The sequence below is a fragment of the Delphinapterus leucas genome, chromosome 7 (assembly GCF_059928025.1).
Source record: "Delphinapterus leucas isolate spDelLeu-1000000601 "Yukka" chromosome 7, BTC_Dleu_Yukka2, whole genome shotgun sequence".
In the NCBI taxonomy this organism is placed as follows: domain Eukaryota; kingdom Metazoa; phylum Chordata; class Mammalia; order Artiodactyla; family Monodontidae; genus Delphinapterus; species Delphinapterus leucas.
The window spans coordinates 14106117-14133748 of record NC_143135.1 but is presented as its reverse complement, the minus strand read 5'-3'; the positions used below and the strand labels follow the sequence as shown (position 1 = coordinate 14133748).

Here is a 27632-nt window from a genome sequence, read left to right as displayed (position 1 = left end):
ATGAAAAAAGTCCTTCATTTTCCTTTCTGCTTTTGCCACCAGGGAGTGGAGTACTATACTAAAGTTGCCTTTTTAAAGCTGAAAAAGGTTTTCCTCCACGACACTGAAATTTAAAAACTGATAACCAAAGTAAGTCTCTGCCTCTGGAGGAAATAAATAAGCCAACTTTTCTACCTGTAATCAAGCAAGCTGCATTTCAGACCATTAGAGGCAGGACAGAACAAGCTGGGCAACTTAACTAGACCATCCAAATCCCTAGTGACTTTAAGTGACGTTGTGTGTTATCAAAGTGAAGTTACTTTCTATTGTAAGAACGCAGCAATTTTTCATGAGAATATAGTTTAAGCCAAGGGCTGACAAACTACAGCCCACAGGCACCCTGCCTTTGTGAATAAAGTTTTACTGGGACACAGTCACACCCATCCATTTATACATTGTCTGTGGCTGCCCTGTGTGTACAGCAGCAGAGCAGAGTTGTTGTGACAGAGACCATAAATGATGCCCATAGTATAAAATACTTTACCCTCTGGCCCTTTGCAAAAAGTCTGCTAACCTCTGCTTTATACTATTCTCTGTTCCATGTAGAGTAAAAATACTCCAAAAGTTTAAAAAATCTGCATAAGAATAATCAAAAAGGCAATTTCCCAAAAAAGATGAGATGCCCATCACAGGCCATTATTATGTAAACATTCATTCAATAACAACCACGTGTACGTCACTACTTTTTAAATCATCTCGGTCCATAAAGAACAAAAGTATACTTCTACCACAGCAACACCAGGTAGTTTCAGGACATACCTTCTATACAGTAAGCTCATTTTCAGCCCTAGTTTCCCTAAGTGGAAATGATGAAGGGGTGGCTTCTGCCCCAATATTTAGTCAAATGTACAATCTGACTTTGGCCTCAGCCTAATAGCCAGTGCTTACTTTGATGTCATTTCTGGCATCCCTGAACTTGTCATGATCAGTGATCATGTAGGTTATCATGTATCCAATCAGAATAACAGCATCAGATTTACAAGCAAGGCATGTCACTTGGATTTACTGTTAAAACTTTTTTTTTTTGGCCACACCGCGCAGCATGCGGGATCTTAGTTCCCTGACCAGGGATCAAACCCGTGCCCCCTGCAGTGGAAACGTGGAGTCTTAGCCACTGGACCACCCAGGAAGTCCCTACTATTTTACTTAAACTTTTTTTAATAGGAAAGGATTCTAAATATAACTGGAGTGAAATATCTTACATACTTTATATGTTAAAAGACTATCAACCAACACTGATAAACATAAATAAATGTTTATTACCATACAAACAAAATGCTATATAATAATTAAGGATGAATATAAAAGCTATTAATTTTATGCTAAAAAAATAGTTAAATATACAGGAAAATAATGTGAATATTGAGAGTGATAACTTTAGGAAGAATATTATATCCCTTTTGAGTCAATAAATGTAATTTTAAAATTTAAATTAGATTTTTAAACAATAAACATTAAATTTTTTCATAATTATAATTTTTATAAAATTGGTATGCTTGAATTAAAAATATGAAACAAAAGTAATATTTAAGAACTCTAATTTTTAGTAATTTAGTTCAATTTAGATCATGAGTCTTCCAAGAAAAGTCTTATTTTGACTTGTTCACGTCTTGTGAGGATGAACTAAAAGCAGAATATTAACTTTGCCATCTCAAAATTTCTTGAGAGGAGGAGTATGTCCCCAAATCACATATGAGTAAAAACTTCAGTATACATGGTAGTCAATTTAAATATCTCTTGTTATTTAAAATATGCAAGTTAACACAGGGAACTATATTCAATATCCTATGATAAACCATAATGAAAGAGAATACGAAAAAGAATGTGTATATATATATATGCATAACTCAATCACTTTGATGTACAGCAGAAATTAACACAACATTGTAAATCAACTATACTTCAATAAAGTAAATTTTGAAAAATAAACAAATAAAATATGCAAGTTAAGTCACACGAACAAAGTCCCTCAGATGAACCAAAAAACAGATAAAAAAGAGAGGTTTTTTTTTAACACCTTCGTTATATGGAAAAGAATATTTTTAGTTCTTTTGTCTGGAAGAGAAGTCAGGAATATTTTATTAAAGTTCTCAAAAATATTACCAATGAGTTTGTTGAGTAGTAATAAAAGGCAAATAACATGACTCTTGGACAAGTGACTGAAAAACGATTAAAAGCTCTACTAAAAATCAGAGATAGCCTGTTTACTAATTTAGCCATTACTAATAACATGATGTGGGAGAAGCCATGAATGAAACATACCTGGTGAACCTGAATTTCCACTTTAAGAGCCTCCTGTAGAGTCTGCAACTCCATCCTCTACCTTCTCCACTTTTCCTTATGTCTGCTAATTCTATAGTTTCTTCAGCCTCTGTTTAAAATAACAAACTCCTCTTCTTACTGCAGCTGTAGAGATCATAAAATGTTTTGGATCATTATGTTGGGTATAAAGGAAATATACGTTAGATAAAATAAATTACATTAGTCGAAATATTTCGTCGACTAAACACAGGGCAAAAAATTTCCCCAAACAGATTTCTTTCCAAAATGAGTAGTTTTTTTCTGAATTGGCACCAAAAATTTCTGGGTTTTATTCTCTGAGCATTCCTCTAGAAAACACTTCAAATAAGTAAGAAATGAAAAAAAAATGCGTTTAATCTGGTCATGAAAACAGCTAAGCACTTACTAGGCGCTCAGCACCACGCTAGATACTACTTTCTGAGGATACAGAGCTGAACAAGACCTCTTCTGTCCTGGATGCGTTGGGAGTCTAGAGGGGGAGAGGACAACCATCCAGGACATGCTGTTCTTAGAAAGAGACACATAACAACATGATCATACATTTTTAACCATCACACAGAGTGAACTGGAGAGTTCAGGATCTCTCAGAGGTTAAAGAAGGCCCGAGTACTCTCACAATTTGGATGGCCTCTCACTCTATTTAAAAAATAAAGCAACTCAAAACAGGGGCAATTATGGTATAATTTAAAGGTTTACATTTAACAAATTAATACTTATCACAAACACATTGCAATGAACTCTGCTTTCCACAAAGTTATGACAGGGATGTTAAAAAATAAACCTATCGTGCACAACAAATGATGTGGGTCTAGCAATAGAACAGACTTTTCCAGCTATACAATGAACACCATCTTCTTTTCAAGCCTGCTGGTGCATCTCTTTGGCTGCACGTATAAATGCAGGTGGAGACAATGTCAAAAGTCTAGATTTGCGAATGTGAACCTTCCTATTCTGCTCTGCTCATCACTACTGCAATTTAAATTAACTCAATGGCTAATTTCTCTTTTCATTTTTTTCTTTTTTCTTGAACGTGGCCTTAGACATGATTTTAGGTACTGTCCCTGAAGCAAAAGTTTACTTGAATAAATTTAAACTTTACTTCTTTCTCCTTTCTTCCCTGTACCTATAAAACTTGTAGTTAGAGCAGCTTTTCAGCATTCTTACAAACTGAGGAAGGGAACAATCAGGAAGTTAGAAGAACTGTTACTCCTTATGCCAATTCAATGAGATTCATAATCTTTATACTTTCTAAAAATTATTTATCTATGGATAAAGTCCTAAGTTTTCTTAAAAATTCTTTAAAACCTGATTTAACAGAGTTATAGTGAAATCATTAACTTCAGGCTGTAATCGTGTGAATATGAATCTTCATTATATTTGTCTAATCTCACTAGGCTTAAAACATCATTGGCAATCTTTCCCCTAGGGCTTGTATACTATGTTATGTAATATCAAAATACTCTAACCTTTTTTTAAAAAAATAATAAATTTCAAAAGTGTAAAATTCCTTCAAACTTATATTTGTGGAGGCTAGAAAAGCCTCCACATTATTATGGTACAATGATATTGTCAATCAAAAATTTTCATGGACGTAGTATGTTTAGGGGAGATGATTTGGAAAGTGTGATTTTGATGAACAAACCCAGGCTTTTCCAGATATTTATTACCTTAAAAAATCTTTGGAACTACATAAATATCAGAATCATTAAGTTACTGATTTAGACCAAGGCTTCTGTTGTCATGTAAGTTTATTCTATACACTAAAGCAAATGTTAAAACTATACAGTCACTGTAATTTTAAATATTAAAGTAATCTCCCTACTCAAATTCCTGACTTATGTATGCATTAGAGTTCTTCCTGAAAACAGTACTTAAATTAGTTTTAAGGCTATCAGAAAATGTGTCCAAAAATGATTCCTGATAAATTTTTGTCAAATTAAGAATCACCTTGAAGGGTATTTTCAACAACAGAAAGGCCATATTTTATTTTACTGGTAGCAACATATAATATCAAAGCTGAACTCAACTCATAAACTCTGGAAACAAACAGCAGGTTAAAAACATGGAGAACTTAACAATATACACAAAAAAGGGTTAACATAATTTGTACAGTTACACAGTGTTTACAAATTAACTACAAATTAATTTTTTTTAATTATGAAAAAGCAACTCACAGAAGAAGAAATAAGAATGACCAACATGAAAAACATCTATCTTCAAGAGAGTCATAGAAATGTAAATTTAAGAAGACACATTTTTGTCAATCAAACTGACAAAGATTTGTAAGAACAGTAATACTCTGAGCTGTCTAGAGTTTAGGTCAGGTGGCGCTTTCATAATTTGCTATTAGTTATCTCTGAGCAGTAGCACTCAGGGTTATTTACTTTCTTCTTTTCAGAGTATCAACATTTTCCATGGAAAATATGTACTTATTTTTAAATAACAAAAAATTAACTTAGAATTGCTAGATAAAACATCAGAAAATTTTATACTGATGAAACAAAATGTTCAGGTAAAGAATAAGTAAAACCAGGGTTTAACCGGGAGGCTCTAAATGTCAAAGAGTGCCTCACAGGATAAGAAGCCTGCAACTCAAGTTATTGAGGAGGTGACAGCTTTTACTTCCTTCATCAGATTGTTGTCTGCTTATTAGAGACACACAAAGGCACAAAATTTTATTTGGCAAGGACACTAAATGCCAATTACTCATTTTATTTCAAGATAAAACTGAAGGGTTAAAAAAGGTAGTGACTTAGTATAAAAAAACTTATGAAGGATTAGAAGATTCATTTGATATCTTTCTTCTTCATAAAAGTCTCTTTCTGAATAGCAGTTTTAAGAGACTGGTTTCTGCCTAAAGGAACAAGTTGTATACATATATATTCATAGCCTACAAAAACAAGGCAAGCACATGTTGAATCCTTTAATCCTTTTAAAAAATATTTGGGGGGGCTTAGGCAACTCATGCAGCCACCACGTGATGACCACTTGGAGGCAGTTTATAGCATTATAAAGAAGGTATTATTTGCTAAATTTATAAAAAGATGATTTAACATATTTCGACCAATTCTAGTAAGTTATAAATAGCAGCCGCTGCAACATAAATGTGAACAGACTCTCCTAAAACAGTTTATTGAGGTCCAATGCCCTTCACCACCCATCAGCTCTAAATACTATCACCAGAGAAGACAAGCGCCGAACACAAAATACCAACGTTCGTTACATTGAAAACTGCACATGGCAAACGACTGGGACACCTAATAACCTCCCAGCTTCAAATAACAAAACCCCCAAAACATAAATAAAAACTCCACAAACCTAACAAAATAATCAAATCCCACTAAAATAAGGCAGATGTAATGTCTAGAAAGAACATTCACTGTCTCAAAAAAAACCAAAAAAAACCCTGATTCCACTCACTGTGCAACCACTCTCAACTTTAGGTTTGTTTGCTTATAAATCAGGAAAATGGAAACGGTATCACCTATTTCATAAAATTGCTATGAGGTTTAAATTAGGTGACGTTATATGAAAAGCCCTTTGTAAACTGTAAAATTCTATGCTATTCTTAACATACTTAACTCTTATTCATACACAAACTTTTATATCAACTTCTCAACACAGCATGTTGCTGGAAAGGCTGTAGGCTTTCTTATTTTCAAATTCTCTAAGAAAGGGGCTTCTAACTATTTTATCTGGTTACAGTTCTGCTTGGAGATATGTGACCTCTAGGTCTTTCATTATGATTCTAATAATGTAGTAATGCTCTAATTCTGAGTTTATTATCCAAAATCACTGCTCTATTCCTGAATTGATATAAAGCTTTTTCCAATCAAAACAACTCACCAACCAAGTTTCTTTTTTTTTAATTCTTCCTTCCTTCCTCCCGCCTTCCCTCCCTCCCTCCCTCTCTCTCTCTCTTTCTCTGCGTCTGGTCTTAGTTGCAGAATGCAGATTTTCGTTGAGTCACGTGGGATCTTTCACTGCGACACGTGGGCTTCTCTCTAGTTGTGGTGCGCAGGCTCCAGAGCACGTGGGCGCTGTAGTTTTCGGCATGCAGGCTCTCTCATTGAGGCACGCAAGCTCGGTAGTTGTGGCGCACGGGCTTAGTTGCCCCGCGGCATATGGGATCTTTAGTTTCCCAACCAGGGATCCAACCTTCGTCCCCTGCACTGGAAGGCGGATTCTTTACCACTGGACCACCAGGGAAGTCCCCAACCAAGTTTCTTTAACTAACAATAAGTCTGTAATACATTGTACCCCCAGACTGAATTCCTTAAAAATGAACAACTCAGTGTTCTCTATACCATATATCTACTTGGTGTAAGACCCCACTTTTGATCTATACTCTCAAAATTGTGTTTAGAGTAGGTTTAATTAAGTTTTTAAAATATGAAAAAGTAGAAAGCCTTGACAGATCTATGTATCCTTACTTGACAGATGCCTAATACTAAAACATCAGGTTTCAGTTTGTACTAAATACTTATTGCTTACTATGTATCTAATGTGCTAGGAGATAAAATGTATCTTTAACTTTTAACTAGTGCTAAAAATGATCACAAACGCCAAAAATAAAAACAATATTTTAATAGCTCTTATTGAAAACTAACATTTACTAACTTGAATCAATAAAATGACATTAAAAAACAATGTAACGTTTTTCTTATTTTCACGGTGGTATTTCTTTGGTGACACTCTACAGATCAACAGAAAACACTGCTGCACAAAGAGCTTGATTTTAGAGGTCACCCTCTGAATCTGGCAAGGTTACTATGCTCAAATCCTGTTACTACAGGTGTTGACAAAAGTCACCTCAGCTGGTAAGACTGATGTTTCCTAACCACTAAAATAAATTTATATGCACACACACACACACACACACACACACACACACACAATTAGGTTTATGGTATCTGAATGTATGGATGTCTTTGGGTATAAAATACGTATCTTTCTCTTCTCTGGCTTTTTTGGGGGCAAGGGGGCCAGGTCCTCACTAAAGAAAAGGAACACCTACACAAGTCATACCATTCCAACACAAGGGTGTGGTATTTTCAGTCGGGTCAGGGTTTCCCCACAGCACCCTCTCCTACACAGGTCTGCTGCAGTGTCCTGCCCCTCTCCCTACCATCAGTGTTCACTCTAACATACAGGTTCTACATCAGCTTCCTGGGCCCAGGCCTGGTAGGCACACATACGCTCTTCTAGTTCTTGCCTTTCTTTACAGAAATCAAGCATGTGTACTAAAATCTTCCCAACCATACCCAACAACAAGAAAGATGAAGTATATTTAAAAACTCACAGAAATTCAAAATGAAGGAGCCTGAAGGGTAGTATAGAAGCATAGTGACAATGAGGTTGAGATTTTAGAAATGGTTGCCACATTTACCAGAATGCTATTTAATGATAAAAAATAGTCCAGACAAGCCTGGCCAGAATCATATATATAATGACTACACAAAGGATAACATAAGAGGGTGTGGTGGTCTTAGTATAACCAGTAAGTACTTAAGACAAGTGGAAGTTATGGGAGAGAGATTTCAGATCAGTGTAAGGAAGAGCTAAGGATTAGAGCTGTACAAAAAAGGAATGGGTTACCTTATGAGGTAGTGGGCTCCCTGTCAATAGAAGTATTCAAGAATGCTGCATATCATATCCCCCTCTTGGAGATTCACAATGCACATTAGCATATTAAAGGTTCTGAGAAGTCCTGCAGTAAAGAAACCTGTTTAACTTTGTTTAAAGCAGCATTTTCCAAATTATTTGACCACAGAACATTTTCCCCACCCCCGCCCCACCCCAATAATATTGATTAATTTCTGTGGAACTAGAGTTCCTCGGAATACATTACAGAAAATATGAGCTACAGTTTTTTTTAATGTAGTGTTCAGTATGTAACCAAATAACAATATGCCAGGGACATAAGAGGAGAAATTGCCACACCTGGTAAAAGGCTGAAAGAGAAGGCCCTTAACGTCCCTTCTTCTTTAAGAATCTACGATTCCATCGCATCTCAGAGTAAAGGGCTGTAGGGTCTTGATTATTTATTTTAAGTGGTTCCATGAGAGAAAGGCAAGTAGAATAAAATGGTAGTAAAATGTAAGATTAACTGGTTCAAATGCCTCCCTTTCACGTTCAAAGCCCAATCCCCAAAAGGCTAAGAGATACCTCAAGGACCATAATTATGAAAAGAAGCTTTAACCAAATATCTACTCCACCCACTAAATTAATTACTATGAGAGAGAATTAAAACAAAAAAAAAAAGAGTAGTCTTGCATTAGGGGACTACCCTATTCCAGTTATCTTGTTTGAATTTAATTTTTTAATCATAATACATGCTCTCCAAATAAGATTAATATTTGTTTGGTCTTTAGACACTGGACTGCCCTGTGTAATCTGAATTAGACATTCAAAGAAATGATTTAAGTGTGATGATTTATAAGCTGTTAAAGTAGACATTAAAGTTGATACTAGGAAAAAAATGTGTTTGCCTCTATGCCCCACACTGCTACATTTCTCTCTTTTTTTTCCTCTTCAAGAATTATACAAAACAACACACACTGAAAATGCAATATCAGACATGAAGCCAACTCAACATTAAATTTAATAATATACATGCTTAAGAGTCCCAAATTTCAAAGTCAAGGTTCCCATAGTTACATTAACCTAGCCATTTTGCACATATACTAAGGCCATCAAATTTAACGCATATTAAGTAATACAAAACACAATGGGAACCTTAACGTTTGAATTTCTTGATTTTTTAATTTTTAGCCCTAACCACTGCATTAAGGACATTTTTCGCAAAGGGGACCGTTACATTTTAAGAGGTTACTGAATGCAGGAACATGCGTGCCTAGCAGTATTATTAGGAACACAAATGCATTTGAGATTTGGCTACGTGAAATTAGACAAAAATTTACTTTCACTCAGTACAAACAGCAAAGCCTCATTCTCATTTCTGGGAGAGAGCTTTTTTTGCAAAAAAAAAAAAAAAAATGTCACTGAACATTTGAATTATTATCCAACTAGCATCAGGCACACTATGGCTGCCTGAAGAAAGCACTTACCAATTTTGAGGAAACTGGCTCTCCTTCAGCTCTCTTGCTCCCTACAACAGAAGAAGGGGAAAATGGAATTAGACTACAAACACAGATTTATGACATGTCATCAAAAGCTGATTTTTAACAGCAACAACAAAAAAAACCACACACACACAAAAATGTCCAAAGTTTTAAAACCAAAAGAAAAAAAAAAAAGAGATAGGTAGTTTTTACAACAAGGAAAGAATTCAAGGGCAGTTAGATCTCTCATTTTCCAGTTTTTTTCACTTTTCCACAGCTTTTTCAAGACAAGAAAAACTAAGTAGTTGACGGCTTCCCTTTCCTAAGAGACACAGAAATGAAATGCACCTCATTTAAGTAACACAGAAATACAACCCTCATCCCCAACAAATGAACTTTCACTGTTTGCTGCTTTATGTTACAAATTAGGCTAACATCACTGGCCCTTAGTTTGGTCTACTTAAAAGGCCTTTTTTTCAATTAATCTTGAAATGGATTTCTTTTATATAAGGCTTAAAATTCACAGCATTTTATATGTATAGTCATAATTTAATTTTTCATTCACAATCTTAAAGTCTCACCACCTGAAACTGTAAACCACATAACACAAAAGTGACTTTCCCTATGCCACACAGTTAATCAGTGATTGAGCCAGAAAGAAAATCAAGGTTTTGGGATCTCAATCCAATGCTCAGTGATGCTTTTATCAACTGTGTGTTTTTTTTTTTTTTAAGATTAACTATACTGCATTAAGTTAATTTCAAGGTCATGTCAGGCTATATTGTTTATTTATTTTTAACTCTTCCTTGCCCCAAACTTCTTTTTTAGTTAAAAAAAAAAAATTAGGAAGCAAATATTAAAACTTTTCCCTTAGTATTAAAGTATTAAGTTATTTAAACTCCACATACCATGTTCCAAACCTGAATCATCCTTATGCTTTAAACACAGTACATTTGTTGACTTATGTTACTCCAATAGGTATAATGTAAATTCTCATTTCCTTAAGGGATATTTCAAAAAATCTTCATGTCATCCAAATTATAAATTTTTATTTAATCATGTACAGTCATACCAAACACACAGTAAAATAATTTTAAAGGGCCCCGATTCATGCAGTTAACATTCATTTCCAAAAGAAATTCAATTTGCTGTTTTAGCCTGCCTTTCTTTTAGCAGCAGCACTTTTTAAAGTTCTAAAGTCCATATAAATGGCAATTTTAATCACCAAAATTAGAATGACTCCCAACCAAAAGAAAAATGATGCAAAAATCTGTAGAATGATGTGGTTATTAACAAGTGGGTTCTTGGGAATTCCCTGGTGGTCTAATGGTTAGGACTCCATGCTTCCACTGCAGGGGGCACAGGTTCAATCCCTGGTCGGGGAACTAAGATCCCACAGGCCGCACGGTGCAGCCGAAACAAACAAACAAACAAAAACATGAAGTAAATGCTCAGTAAATATTTGTTAAATGAATGAATTCACTGAGTGGACTCTTAGCTCTCTGTTGCAGGCTTATTTTCCCTATTAGGCATTTCTTATTAGCTCCTTCATGCTGGGGATAATTATGCATCGATCTCCCACAGCATTATTTGTTAAATGAATGACTTTGGATAAAAACAGTTGATTAGGAAGTAAAATACTGTCATTTTAAAATATAATGAAAAGACAGATAAATCGGATCAAATTAAAATTAAGAACTTCTGTTCACCCAAAAAAACCCTTACGAGAATGAAAAAGCAATCCACAGAACTGGAGATTATAACTGTAATACATGTAATAACAATGGCTTATACCCAGAATATATAAAATATGTTGAAACTCAAAATGATCAGGGTGGGGTTAGGATTTTAACTTTTACTCATATGGCATTTGAGAAAGTACAGTCAAATAAACTCTTCTGAAAATCATATTCAGTAAAAAGGGACAATGGATACAACTTATCTCTGGGGCATTTTCTCCAAAAATAAACAGCAGAGTCAATCCCTAATTGACAAGGAATTTTACCATGATATCATGAAACTACTCATAAAACTGCTTGCAGGGACTGCAGAAATCACGTTGGAAATCAAAGCCTGAGAGGTTAACTGACTTCCCGGAAGGTTACACAGCTAGCTGGTAGTAAAGCTGGAAAGAAATCTACAGATCCTGAGATTCCTTTGACTGAACTGGCCTTTCCACTAGACCTCACTTCGTCTTAAACAGCTGTAGCAGTTACTCTCCTAAGAAATAAACTACAATAAATGCTGACCAAATATTTTTGGGAAAATCTTCGTATAAAGTTTTAAAGAAAAATCACATAAGTAAACTACCTAGGGCAGGTTTTAAAACCTGAGATCCTTTATGCCTAAGGGATCCCCATGAATAGGCTTCAGAGGGGTTTGCCAACTCCATGATACTATATGCTAAATTTTGAATGTAATGAGAATTCTGGGAAGAGGATCCACAACTTAAATAAGATTCGCAGAGGTTCAGATACCCAAAAAAGAGTAAATTATTTTTGGACTGGTGATTCTTAAACACTGTGCATCAGAACTACCAAAGTGTTCCTTCGAAAGACTGATTATTGACTACCGTTGGGATACTGATGTAAAAAAAAAAAAAAGGAAGAAAATATTTAATTTCTGTAATTTAATAAAAATGAGTTAGCAGCAAAAAAAGATTTACATATAAATTTGTACTTTTTACACTATCCATATGCAAAACATATAAGACTGAAATACAAGTTTGATTTCCTCATGTGAAGCTGATTCAAAGTCCACTTAACTTGTTTCTCATATTTCACACTTGTAGCTAAGGTAGTTCAAATTTTTTGCCTTATTTGCTTACTAAATTTTTAAAATACAGACTTGTTCTTGAAAAATACATTCAAAACACATAAATTGGAGTAAATGAAATTATTTTTGCTTTTACAGAGGAACACCATCTTGCTAACATAACTTCATGTGATTTTTTGCAAACTGAGGATCATTCACCTCCTCTCCAGAACTTCACAAGCAGCTGCTTTAATCAGAGCTGGTAAAGAAATGAATCATTCAAATTTCTGATGTGGTTGTAAAATTTAAAATATCATCAATAAATCAAAAGTGATTAATAACTACTTTGTAAGTACCTTCTGTAAAACATCTAAAACCTTTGTGTATAAAGACTATGCATTAAACAAGAAACAAATTTTGCAGAGAAAAAGTTCAACACTAGATCATGTTTTAAATTAGGCTAAAATCCACCCCATTACAAATTTTGAACAATTAAGTTTATAGTCTGTGCTCAATCATAAATTTTGATAAGGGACTAGAATAGCACAGATAATTGTCATTCAAAGACACTTTAAAATGTCACCGTACGCAGAAGATTCAATCTCTTCTACTACACCAAAATTGATACACTAATTTTATATACAGTAAATTTTACTGCTTTTTATCTGCCTTTCCTAATTCTAACAGAATATAGTAAGTTTGAAATAAATTTAAAGGCAAAAAATGCTGAGAAGAAAAAGCAGAATCCTGCTAAATGAGATTTAGTCCTTTAGGCCTCAGTATCATGATCATCCCTCTTGCCCCCATCCCTCTTAACCTTACCCTCTCATGGGCATCACTCTAGCACTTCTCCCCTCACTCTCAAGAAGCATCAATTTTTCCCTCATTACTGGATCATTTTGTTTCCTTCGTCTAAAAAAAAAGCCTCCCGTGACTCCATATACTTCTCTAGTTATTGTCCCATATCTACACTCCCATTTATAGCAAAACTCCCTGAAACAGTTAACCAAAGTCACTGTCCCTAGTTCCTCTCCCCTCATTCTCTACTGCACCCACTCCATTAGGGCTTTTGCCTCCTTCAATTTTGTTAAGATCACCAGTGACCCCCCTGTTGCTAAACTCAACAGTAAAGTCTCAGCCCTCATTTCTCTGTTCAAACAGTATTATTTCACCCAGCTGACCATTCTTCCTTCTTGAAATCCTTTCTTCTCTTGACTCCCAGGACACCACTCACCCTCAATTTTTTTCCTAATCTCTCTAGCCACTCTTCTGGGTTTCCTTCGCTAGTTCTTTCTCATCTCTCGAGACCTCAAAATGTTGAACTGCCCCAAGGCTCGGTTCTTGGAACTCTTCCCATTAGGAAATTTCATGTAGTCTCATAGCTATATAAAAGGATCTGTACTGGTGACTCCCGAATATGTACCTAGCCCAGACCTTTCCCCTGATTTCCAAACTCATATATCAAACTGCCCGTTCAACACCTGTCAAATTGGCTCCTCAAGCTCAGCAAGTCCGAAACTAAACTCTTGACTGCCTGTCCCCCAACCTCCTCCCCAGAGTCATCCCCATTTCAAAAAATGGCAACTCTATCCCTTCAGGCCAAAACCTTAAAGTCATCATTGACTCCTCTCTTTCCCACACTGTACATCCAATCCTGTAACTGACCATCTTGCCTCTGCCTTCAAAATACATGGACTTTGACCACTTGTCTCAAATATACTTCCACTTCCTTGGTCCAAGTCACCATCATCTTTCAGCTGCATTACTGCAACAGCCTCCTAACTGGCCTCCCCACTACCACCTTTGTCCCCCAGAGTCTATTCTGTCAGTAGCCAGAGTGACCTTTTTAAAATCCAAGACAGAGCTAGTTACTCCTCTGCTCAAAATCCTCTAATGGCTTCCCATGACACTTAGAGAAAAAGCAGAAGTCTTTTACAATGGCCCACAAGGCTCTAAGTGATTTGGGCCTTTGTTACTCTCAGACCTCATCTCCTTCCCTCTCCCCATTGCTCAATCTGCTCCAGCCACTGGCCTCTGTTTTGTACTTCTGAAACTCCAAACAAGTTTCCTTCACAGGACTCTTCTGGAACACTCTCTCCCATCAAATATCTTCACAGCTCACTCCCTCAAATGTTTAGGAAATCTATAGCAGTTGCAAGAGTAGAATACTAAAGGACTAAAATACTCATCAGAATTGTTCTCCTCCCCAAACTTTCACTTGGGGGATGCTCTTTCTTATACCAAGAATACCCTTTTTTTACCTTTTCTCTGCCTATCCAAATCCCACCCAGTCATTAGGGTCCAGATAAAGACTCATGATTAATGGAGACCTTCCCAACTCCCAGTTCTCCCTTCTTTGAATTCTCAAACTGTTTATCATCTCCCTCATTCATCTTAGAATTTAACCACATATTGTCTCACACTGTTACTTACCTGTCGTATTTCCCTAACTAGACACACACACACAAGTAGAACAGAAATAATGTCTTGCACCAGTAGTTCTCAAACTTAGAATCGGGATAACTCTAAAACTTCAAAAAATATACAGATTCACATGCCCTACCCTTAAAGATTCTGAATTCATTATGTCTGATTTGGAGCCCAGGTATCTATATTTTATTTAAATTTCCCCCAGAAGATTCTGATGGATAGCCAGGATTAGGAACCGTTGCCCTGCAGTCCTCTATTTCCTTTGGTACCTGGGAAAGTGGGCCTTCAAACAGCCTAAAGCTAGAGTGGACACCCCAGAGTACCAGATCCATACCTTCATTTCAAGAACAGTGGTCCAAAAAGTCTAGATGTCTAGCCACAAGCTATAAAGGTTATAAGAGGCAAAGCCCAGTCTAAAACCCAGATTTACTGCTCTCAATCTAGAAATCCTTCCCTTAGACTATACACAAAGTAACAAAAATCCAAAAATTCAGGTAAGTATAGTAAACAGTGATTATCTAGTCCTTGACCAGTGATTGCAATGTCCATGCTCTAAGACAGTGCAGATTATTAGCTCCTATATGCTTGAAAAACGTGAGCAGCATTAGCTGACTTAAAATGCTAGAGAGTAATTGTGGAAAGGCTTACAAATAAAAAAAATAAGTTCTTACAATATGTACAAAAACTTGTAAAATCATTTATTTTGTAGTGGATAAGTATTAAGAAAAATAAATGGAAAGAAGAAATCTTGCTTCATCATGTTATAAGGTACAAAAATTCTTATTCACAAGCTTCCACAGTTCACAAAGGTATAGATGTTTTCTGAGTCTAATCATCCTAACATAACCTTCTTAATTACAGATCAGACTTAGTAAATCACCCCATATCCCAAGACAACTCAAACTCTTATCTTAATAATCAGTTAACCTCAGGACCAAAACTCTTACCATCAACAAAAAGAAACAACTGAGGTATCTATACAGCATTACAAAAGAGTTTGGATTTATCTTGGTGTACAGGGATTTAAGCAAGGGCCTCCTATTAACATTAATGGGAGTTCTGGGTGTAAACCATAGGCACCAAGGAGGAGGATCAACGCCCAGCAGTGCATCTGTGAAAACTCTTTCTGTTGCACTAACTGCAACTACTGGGACTTGTTCTCTCAGAGACGGGATAATAGACCACAATTCCTATGTCTCCAAAGCACAAATATAATTCAAGTAAAACTCACTAAGGAAGGTCATTTGTAAACAACACCTAATTTTAAAAATATACGAAAAAAAGCTAAACTAAAAGAACAATTACCACATAAAGGAAATGTTTTAAAATAGCACCAATATGCACAGAAAAAAACTAGTGAACTGCTGTAGATAAAACACCTCACACAAATATTCAACAAGATTAAAACAACTGCAGCAGAAGCTTGTCCAAAGAAACACACACACACACACACACACACACACCCCACAACAAAACAAAAACTCCTCCCCTGATGGAGCCCTAAGTACACTACAATCCTTGCCTTTAAAACACAGAAGAAAACTCCTGCTGCACTGATAGCCAGGAATAATCACAAAGCACTTCCAGACAAACGGATAACAATCACAAGCTGCCAAGGATGACCAAAACGAACTAAATAAAAATTATAGCACCTTACTGTGTTCCATACTGCCTCATTTCTCAATATAACACTGCTGGGACTTCCCTGTTGGTGCAGTGGTTAAGAATCCACCTGCCAATGCAGGGGGCACGGGCTTGAGCCCTGGTCCAGTTAAGATTCCACATGCCACGGAGCAACTAAGCCCATGCGCCACAACTACTGAGCCTGCGCTCTAGAGCCCACGAACCACAACTACTGAGCCCGCGAGCCACAACTACTGAGCCCACGTGGCACAATGACTGAAGCCCGGGTGCCTAGAGTCCATACTCCGAAACAAAGAAAAGCCACTGCGATGAGAAGTTCGCGCACCACAACAAAGAGTAGCCCCCGCTCGCCGCAACTGACCGGAGGGCAGAGAGCCGAAGCAAGAAGAACTACAATCCTGCAGCCTGTGGAACAAAAACCACATTCACAGAAAGATAGACAAGATGAAAAGGCAGAGGGCTATGTACCAGATGAAGGAACAAGATAAAACCCCAGAAAAACAACTAAATGAAGTGGAGACAGGCAACCTTCCAGAAAAAGAACTCAGAATAATGATAGTGAAGATGATCCAGGACCTCGGAAAAACAATGGAGGCAAAGATCGAGAAGATGCAAGAAATGTTTAACAAGACCTAGAAGAATTAAAGAACAAACAAACAGAGATGAACAATACAATAACTTAAATGAAAACTACACTAGAAGGAATCAATAGCACAATAACTGAGGCAGAAGAATGGATAAGTGAGCTAGAAGACAGAATGGTGGAATTCACTGCTGTGGAACAGAATAAAGAAAAAAGAATGAAAAGAAATGAAGACAGCCTAAGAGACCTCTGGGACAACATCAAACACAACAACATTCGCATTATAGGGGTCCCAGAAGCAGAAGAGAGAGAGAAAGAACCAGAGAAAATATTTGAAGAGATTATAGTCAAAAACTGACCTAACATGGGAAAGGAAATAGCCACCCAAGTTCAGGAAGCACAGCGAGTCCCATACAGGATAAACCCAAGGAGAAACACACTGAGACACATAGTAATCACACCGGCAAAAATTAAAGACAAAAATTATTGAAAGCAGCAAGGGAAAAACGAAAAATAACATACAAGGGAACTCCCATAAGGTTAACAGCTGATTTCTCAGCAGAAACTCTACAAGCCAGAAGGGAGTGGCATGATATACTTAAAGTGATGAAAGGGAAGAACCTACAACCAAGATTACTCTACCTGGCAAGGATTTCATTCAGATTCGATGGAGAAATCAAAAGCTTTACAGACAAGCAAAAGTCAAGATAATTCAGCACCACCAAACCAGCTGTACAACAAATGCTAAAGGAACTTCTCTAAGCGGGAAAAACAAGAGAAGAAAAGGATCTACAAAAACAAACCCAAAACAATTAAGAAAATGGTCATAGGAACATACATATGTATAATTACCTTAAACATGAATGGATTAAATGCTCCAACCAAAAGACACAGGCTTGCTGAATGGATACAAAAACAAGACCCATCTATATGCTGTCTACAAGAGACCCACTTCAGACCTAGGGACACATACAGACTGAAAGTGAGGGGATGGAAAAAGATATTCCATGCAAATGGAAATCAAAAGAAAGCTGGAGTAGCTATACTCATATCAGATAAAATAGACTTTAAAATAAAGAATGTTACAAGAGACAAGGAAGGACACTACATAATGATCAAGGGATCAATCCAAGAAGAAGATACAACAATTATAAATATGTATGCACCCAACATAGGAGCACCTCAATACACAAGGCAACTGCTAACAGCTATAAAAGAGGAAATTGACAGTAACACAATAATAGTGGGGGACTTTAACACCTCACTTACACCAACGGACAGATCATCCAGACAGAATATTAATAAGGAAACACAAGCTTTAAATGACACAACAGACCAGACAGATTTAATTGATATTTATAGGACATTCCATCCAAAAGCAGCAGATTACACTTTCTTCTCAAGTGCGCTCGGAACGTTCTCCAGGATAGATCACATCTTGGGTCACAAATCAAGCCTCAGTAAATTTAAGAAAATTGAAATCATATCAAGCATCTTATCTGACCACAATGCTATGAGATTAGAAATGAATTACAGGGAAAAAAACGTAAAAAACACAAACCCATGGAGGCTAAACAATACGTTACTAAATAACCAAGAGATCACTGAAGAAATCAAAGAGGAAATCAAAAAATACCTAGAGACAAATGACAATGAAAACACGACGATCCAAAACCTATGGGATGCAGCAAAAGCAGTTCTAACAGGGAAGTTTATAGCTATACAAGTCTACCTCAAGAAACAAGAAAAATCTCAAGTAAACAATCTAACCTTACACCTAAAGGAGCTAGAGAAAGAAGAACAAACAAACCCCAAAGTTGGTAGAAGGAAAGAAATCATAAAGATCAGAGCAGAAATAAATGAAACAGAAACAAAGAAAATAATAGCAAAGATCAATAAAACTAAAAGCTGTTTCTTTGAGAAGATAAACAAAATTGATAAACCATTAGCCAGACTCATCAAGAAAAAGAGGGAGAGGACTCAAATCAATAAAATTAGAAATGAAAAAGGAGAAGTTACAACAGACACCGCAGAAATACAAAGCATCCTAAGAGACTACTACAGGCAACTCTACGCCAATAAAATGGACAACCTGGAAGAAATGGACAAATTCTTAGAAAGGTATAACTTTCCAAGACTGAACCAGGAAGAAACAGAAAATATGAACAGACACATCACAAGTAATGAAATTGAAACTGTGATTAAAAATTTTCCAACAAACAAAAGTCCAGGACCAGATGGCTTCACAGGTGAATTCTATCAAACATTTAGAGAAGAGCTAACACCCATCTTTCTCAAACTCTTCCAAAAACTTGCAGAGGAAGGAACACTCCCAAACTCATTCTATGAGGCCACCATCACCCTGATCCCAAAACCAGACAAAGATACTACAAAAAAAGAAAATTACAGACCAATATCACTGATGAATATAGATGTAAAACTCCTCAACAAAATACTAGCAAACAGAATCCAACAACACATTAAAAGGATGATACACCGTGATCAAGTGGGATTTATCCCAGGGATGCAAGGATCCTTCAATATATGCAAATCAATCAATGTGATACACCATATTAACAAATTGAAGAATAAAAACCATATGATAAAAAAACTAGAGAAAGCCCACGCATAGCAACAAAGACCCAACGCAGCCATAAATAAATAAATAAATTTATATATATATATATATATATATATATATATATATATATATGGCACCGCTGTACCCACCAGGCTAAAAAATGAGCAGGTGCACCCACCAGGCTAAAAAATGAGCAGGTGCCTTTCAGGCTATAAAAAAATTAGTGACACACACACACACACACACACGTACACACACACCAATCACAAACACAAAGGGAATGATATTCTTTCACATGAAGGGGCTTAAGAAACGCAAGGCTTTGCTGTAAGCCTAGAAAACTAAGAGTAGGCCTTACCGCAGCAGTGAGGAAAAAGCCAAGGTTTATCCCAAATCCCCATTCAAAGACTAAAAGAACTAACATTTATTTCACTTAAAAGGCTTTGGCAACAATCCACTTTTTTTTTTTTTTTTTTTTTTTTGCGGTATGCGGGCCTCTCACTGTTGCGGCCTCTCCCGTTGCAGGAGCACAGGCTACGGACGCGCAGGCTCCACGGCATGTGGGATCTTCCCGGACCGGGGCACGAACCCGTGTCCCCTGCATCGGCAGGCGGACTCTCAACCACTGCGCCACCAGGGAAGCCCAATCCACTTTTTAAAGAAAGAGAAATTAAGATTTTCCCCATTTCCATCTCCCACAGAAAATTAGAATATTTTCTCTCTAACTACATAGGTTTAGCTCTACAACACTAATGAAAAAGAACCCTGACTTAAGGCCTGAAAACTAAATGGTTCCATAACATTCACATTAAAAAAAAAATCTATGTAGTCCAACGTATTGATTCTTTACCATCACTGCTATCATTAATGAACATTTAGCTTTTTATCTGTACTCTGAAATGTCAGTGAGAAATTGAAACAGCTACAATATGCTGGGGATTTTAACTTTTGAAACAAAAACCACAGCGAAACATGAGTCTGAAGCATAAAGCCTCCATCATGCTGATAAGTAAGTGGTCCTAAAACTTGAAAGTGAAAGCAATACAGACCAGAAAAGAAGTTTGCTTGATATTAATGCTAGCCTTTAAAACCAAAAATATGTTCTGTTACAGAAGACTGAAATCAGGGCTTCCATTAACCTTGTTTAAAAAAAAATCCCATGAGCATGGATTTTTTTCTAAGTCTCTTCATCAGAGCAGCATGGGGTCCCATTAGGCACCCTATTTTACTTCTACCTTATAAATAACGTTAGCTATTCGCTATTTCCATGGAAACCAAGTACAGAGAAACCCACTTAAATGAATACCGGTTAAAGGAATAAGTTTTATTTTAGAAAGGTTTTGCTGCTCTAGATGAACTCTACTGGGGAATACTACAAAGTCTTCGTAAGTATAATTTTTTAAAAGATATCTTTGGTATAGTGGGAGCTTATTAAGAATCCTGTTAAATAAGTACACTCCTTTCACCAAGTATTCCAAACAGCATCATAATGTTAAAAGATATCTTTCCAATGCACTGTACAGGGGTTTAGATGCACAACCACCAATGACTATGTATGCTTCCTCATGCATCAGCGTGGAATAATTACCCCTATGGGTCTAATTTAAACTAATAAAAGCAAGGAAATTTAGAAATAAGGCTACCATCACCTTGTAGTAACTACTAATGAACAGGACCCACAACTGGAGACACACGCACAACTTACTACCCCCCTCCAAAGAGAAACAAACAATAACTTAAGTTCTAACATCCTAAAAACTGTTACCAGGTCCAGGGATAGCAGACAGTCAAAATTCCCTCCTCAACAAACTTTCACAAGTTATAATATGTATTCCCTAGTCAATCAATATATACATTTGGGTAAAATAGAAATAGAATATGCAGGATAAAGTATAGAACAGGGTTTAGTGATTTCCACTTTAAGTTGACTTAAATATTGCCTGACATACTCTAGAAATGATCATTACCGGTGGTCCACACAAACATTGCAGAGAGGCAAGGGCACATAAAATTAAATGCCGCTCATAAGAATAGTAAATTCAAAACTAATAATCTTGAGTTTCTAAAGATAGAGAAGAAAACTAAAATCTTTCCAGCAGACATGGTTCTCCATCAAGTTGATGGTGGCTCAGATATCTTCAATAAGTCAAAAAACTAATGAAAGCAACATTATCCTAAAAGATGATTACCACTGTTAAATTTACAGTGTATGAAGAGTTAACATTCTGGCACACATACTTTTCCTTTGAGTATACCAACATATCTACTTGTAATACATGTTCTAAAAACGTAAAATTACTTTCCTTGTTATGTTTCACATACCGTAAAGTTTGGCAAAATACAGATAATTGTTGAATTTACGTTGAATTTACGTGGGGTTTGTTAATATTATTCACTCTACTTCTGTGTATGTTTTTAAATTTCCATAAAAAGAATTTTTTTTAAATCCTATAAAGTTAAAGCTCTTGTCTCAAATATGTTTTTCTCTATGTGTAACTGAATAATGGATTAAATGCCTGGTACAGATCTTAGAAGCCACCAAATTTAAAACCAAGATAGCCATTACATGTAACTACAACTGATTTCCAATTTTTACTTTTCTTACCAAAACAATTCAGTTAACAGTTCAAAATCACTACAAAAAAATCTGAAATGTGTTGCTACTTGCACAATAGGTCTGCTATTGTGCAAATACCAACAATGAAATGAAAGCAATCAATGCCTAATAACAAGGTATCATAACCATATTTTGTATTTTACAAACTAAAGAAAGAAATTCTACTAGTCCTCTCTCTACTAATAAATCAAAATACTTTCAGAATGAGCAACACCAACATTTCCATTTTCTTTCTCCAATTAGGCCCATAGGACTACAAAGGGCAATCTAACAAATTAATGCTTCCTATTTCCTTTATCTTAGTTAAGTTAACAAGGCTTCCCCCTCCCCCTCTATGATCTCATCTCACCCCCTACCAGAAAATACAGCAACTTTTGAGGTAAAAAGGTCTTTTTCTATTCTCTCCCTTAGTCCAGACATGAAATGTTTCACAAATACTCAGTTACTTTGGAAGTGATTTTAAGCTATTATCCAACTCCTGGCTGAGGGCCCAAAATGGAGAGGTCCACAAACTGTTAAGCCTTAAGGTATTGATAACAGCTCTCTCTGTTTAAAAACTAATAATTACAATGATGTTTTGTTTTGAAGAGAAATAGAGTAAGATGGTGGTTGCTTTGGAGGGAGTGATGCACAGCAGACAGGGAATAGCATAGGCACAGTACAGACATAAAAGACTGTAAAGAAGAGGGGAGAGGAAAAGCAATGGAGGGTCGATGGCAGCATCTCTCTACAAAGTAGCTAATGCATCATGAACTGGACAGGTTCCTGCACAAGTGTAACAGGAGTTCAGCCCTGTCATAAGTAGCCCACCTTTTACAAATCAGGCAGGGACAAAATGATTTTCAAAATTGTGTAATTCTTTAAATCAACCCCAAAGAGGCTATAGGGTCCACTTCTAACTCCTATATTTGTTAAAATGAAATATACTTCTAAACTTTTTACAATTCCATTCACCCAAGAGAAGCAACTTTTATAGGCCCTGCATACAGGCTGAAATAAAGAAAACACAGTACACATGCTACGCTAAGTCTAAGACTACAAAGCTTTACTTACTCTAGCTATTGTAAAGTAGTATTATAATTTTTCAATTGAAAAAATTAAAATTGCTCTATTTTTAAAAATATGTGTTGAGTTAAAGTACAGCACTTTATCAAAACAAACTTGTTGGAATTTCTGCTCAGAAAGCAGAAACAATGTTTTAGGAACACAGACAAAATAAAATATAGTAGGACTTCCCTGGTGGCACAGTGGTTAAGAATCCGCCTTCCAATACAGGGGACACGGGTTCAAGCCCTAGTCCGGGAAGATCCCACATGCCGCGGAGCAACTAAGCCCGTGCGCCACAACTACTGAAGCCCGTGTACCACAACTACTTAAGCCTGTGCACCTAGAGCCCGTGCTCTGCAACAAGAGAAGTCACCGCAACGAGAAGCCCGCGCATCACAACAAAGAGTAGTCCCTGCTCGCCGCAACTAGAGAAAGCCCGCACGCAGCAACGAAGCCAACAGCCAAAAATAAATAAATAAATTTATTTAAAAATAAAATAAAACATACTAAATCCTTCTATCTACCTACTAGGCCTTTATCAAATGGTGCAGCTGGGTAAATGAGAACGAAAAGTTAATGGAAGCTATTATTCTATTTTTAACTCAAATGCTCACTAGTGGTAACATATACTATATTCAAACACACTTGTTGAATCTCAGGAAAAAAACTATACAGACCAAAGACCAAAAAAGTTTCAGATCTAAATTGACAGTAAATGAATAAGATTAATTATATTTCATACTTAATGATCATTCCCCTTCCCTCAATGACTGGTTTCACTTACCAGATAGATACATACATACCTACAGATACACTTACAGATACCTACATACTAATGAATACATTGAAAACTCAAAAATACATTTAAAAAACCTCAAAATATATTAAAAACTCAAATTCTTTACCAAAAAAATCTTAATTCTGAGATCACTGTAAGGCAGAGACTTAAAGTGTGGCTTTTCTCACAATCAACCTGCTCTCAGGCCCAGTTTCTAGGCTCAACATATGATGATTAAATATAGAAAGAAAATAACAATTACTGTAAGAAAAGACTAGGCACCAGATGAGAGGAAGTTTCACAAAGGAAAAATGCTCAAAATCAGAAGGCAAATAAACTGTGTCCATCATTACTAGAAAGCATTTGTATGCCACTTTTATATCTCTGGGGTTCTACATTTGTTTCCATTAGTTCTTACACCAAGCATACGTTCTCAAGGGTTAAACAAACACAAGCAATTTGTCCTGAGCCACAGACCCAACGGACTGACCAGCTGATTAGTATTTTGAACTTGTGAGGTATAATGCCTTATCTACTACTGCCTTGGTGCTAAGTGACCTACTATAAACACCAGTATCTTGGTGCAAAAAAATCTTTCATCGCTAAGAGTTTTAATAAATATAAAGTGCCCTGAAAATACTTTTTAAAGTCTCTGTAATAACTGACACCCTCCCATGTATTCTATATTTCTCTCAGCAGTTTTCACAAACAAGAACTCATTAAATCACTTTTCCCATCCATACCTTTTCTAATGACGTTTCAGGAAGAAAACTCTCCTCTCTTCCTAAGTTGTTCCATATTTAGTCTTTTCCCATAAACTTTTAGAGGGACTGTAACAATAGCAATGATAATAGCAGCTATTGCTTATAAAGTGTCCTAAGACTTCCCCATTTTATCTTCATATCAATCCAAAGAGGTTAGTATTATCATCCCTATGTCATCAGTAAAGAAAATGAAGTCCAAGTGAACAGCACAATGCTTGTTATACAGCGTGTACAGGAGACATCTTTTTTGAGAAGAGCTTAAATAATTAGTCCAAGGTCACACACCCAACTTTAAGTGGTTGCACTAAGATTCCAAACCAGAGGTCAGACCTCCAAGCTCAGGCTCTTTCCCCACTATGCAACATTTGTCTCAAGCCTTGAGAAGAGAAGAAGAATCCAGAATTAAGGTTAAGTAATAATAGCTAACAATAGCTACCATTTATTTAGTGCTTACTACGTGTCAGGCACTTATTTATTCCTCGTAACAACCTCAGAAAAAGGGTACTATTATGTATTCATACTTTACAGGTGAAGAAACTGAAGCAGAGGCACAGCAGGTGAAGTGATTTGGCCACTGTCACAGAGCTAATACAAATCCAGATTGCACAGTGCAAAGCCAGGATTTGAGCCTATGCATACTCTTACTCTTAACTGGCCCATACTCTTAACCACTGTGCTCTACTGCCATGCTAAAAACTTCCCTCGTCTTGAATGGCATGAAAACAAAACTTTTAACCTTTTCACAAAATGAGTAAATTGTAAGCCTTCATGCTTTGACTGAGAGAAAACTAGTAGTGCTTTTCTAAGCATGCGCACCAGACTTCTTTACAGGCACAGAAGATATGCCCCTAGTGATTAGATCACTGCACTGCTCAGGAAGTGGCACACTGTAAATCAGGTTAAGAGCCCCCAGCCCATCTCCCTCCACACCCAGACACACTAACCATGCACTGCAAGTTACAGGCAATTCAGACATGTCCCTGTGCAATCTTCTATAAAATGAATGTCACTCTGGAAGTACCCAAGTGTGCATAGTACCCTTCCATCACCCTTTCTTCCTCTTCCCAAACACCATAAAAAACACAGCAAAAGGAATGAATGAATCTAAGCTACTTAAAAATCATAACAAATGTCCAATGATAACTACAAATTCAAATGAGAAAAAAATGCAAAATTCTCATAATTTTGTAACTTGTCCAAATTCCACATTCAAAAAGCAGTAAGCCTCTTTGAAAGTCTCAATTCTTAGACTACCTTATTATCATAAATGTGCCTTGAAGGGTGCGTAGAAAAGCCCATTTTTGCCTCAGATTCTACAAATGTTGATATGCATATTTAAAACAAGAATCATTACTGTTGGATTACAAGTTATTGGGCTTTTATACTAATATCTATTAATATGACAATGTATTTAATAATAACAAATAAAAATATTAAGCATGGATTTAATATTTGTATATTAACATGTAACATGTACAGAAAATAAATAGAAAAACAGGACTGGACCTGGAGGTACTAAGAACCTGACACAATGAGAAACAGGAACTACTGCAGCTCCCTCCATTGACATCGTAAAGTTGCCACATTTTCTGGGCTCTCTTTTGAATTAATGTGGCATCTGTTCCAAGTACAGCATGCTAACATTTTACTAAAAGATATTTTCATTCTACATTTGTATCTGGTTTGCTTTTTATTTGAACTCCTGTTTTATTTCAGTGGTCATTATTTCTTTATACCAAGTTGTCAATTTGGCATTCCTGATCTATCTCTCCTGAGCACAAAAAGGGTGGGGAGGAACCATCACCTTAAAACCCTCTAACAGCAAAAATTACAATATGCTTTGCATATAGATTAAATAAAGAAAATAAGCAGCACAAAGATTTTTGTGGGCTTTTTAGTATCAGGTCCTGATAAGCTAACGGCATCTGTTCCTTTCAGAAAAAGAATTCTGCTCTGGGGGGTGGGAGGGGGAGTAAACAAATACTAAACAGGATAATTCAAGTTACAAAGTTTGGTCTTCATGAAATGATGATTTCAATAATTTGCACATATCCAACTCTATCGAGTGATAATTGCTTTTTCAGATAGCCTCAAAAATGCTGCAGCAACAAGCCAAATACAACCACTTGTACTTAACATGCATGCTGCATACTCCACAATGTTACGTCATATCAGGCACAGAGAAGACGCTTACCAAGCTATCCTGCGTTCTATAAACTGCCTGACAACAACAGAAAAAGCCACTGCCATCTCCACAGTGGGAGCAGGAGCTCAGGGTAGGCCAGCCTTTTCCCTTTGGACAACTCTGAAGAAAACAAATAAGGCCTATATTTTTGTCTTTTAAGCTAACCTCTCTCAAGGCCTTTACTCTCGACCATTCAGCCTTCACAGAAAGAAAGGCTGTTTCTTTAAAATTAAAAAGCTGTAAAAGATCGCTCCAACTTAAAAGCCCCACACCTTATACCAACGGTCCTCCAGGTGTCCCCATGGCTACCTCTTCTGCAGAAGAATAGTCTATCTCCACTGCTAGTCTCCAAGTGGGTGTGCCCACCCGGGGGAAAGAAGAGGACCGTGGGAAGAAACACAAATTATATTTTTAAATCTCATCCTTTTAAAAATTTCTAATTTCCTGTATGTTTTATAACATACACAAAATACTAGGTTCAGTAAATTATATCTAAGTATACATTTACTGGGGGCCATAATATTTAAAAGTTTGGATACTACAGGTTAAGAAGACCAAAACCAGAATATGAAGGTCGGAAAATCAGGCTCTGCTATTAACTTACTCAAATTCTTGTCTCTACCTCAGTTTTACCGTTCTCAGTTTTACCGTCCATGACATGAACTGAGCCCTTTGTACACTTATAAAATTATCATGAGAAATAATAAAATACTGTCTAGGGCATGGTCTGAGCCACACAAAATGAAAAGCACACATGAATGCTACCAACAAGAAATAACCAAAAAAGAAAGAAAGAAAGAAAGAAAGAAAGAAAGAAAGAAAGAAAGAAAGAGAAAGAAAGAAAG

At 36.4% G+C, this 27632-nt stretch overlaps 1 protein-coding gene across 20 annotated transcripts in view; it reads right to left on the bottom strand.

Annotated features, from left to right (window-relative positions):
* The window catches only part of PHF21A (PHD finger protein 21A), a 194409-nt gene that overhangs the window by 154244 nt on the left and 12533 nt on the right, over positions 1-27632 (bottom strand). For 16 of the 20 annotated variants that reach the window (XM_089914886.1, XM_089914883.1, XM_089914882.1 and 13 more), the window contains 3 exons: positions 9411-9451; positions 7939-8050; positions 2302-2445 (listed from right to left, as the gene is read on the bottom strand). In XM_089914886.1, the coding sequence (XP_089771012.1) occupies positions 2302-2355 (54 nt within the window). In that variant the 5' untranslated portion in view covers positions 2356-2445; positions 7939-8050; positions 9411-9451. Of the gene's footprint in view, positions 1-2301; positions 2446-7938; positions 8051-8283; positions 9370-9410; positions 9452-27632 lie in introns of those variants that run through there. The other 4 variants (XM_022592155.3, XM_022592153.3, XM_022592156.3 and 1 more) reach the window with 2 other exon arrangements.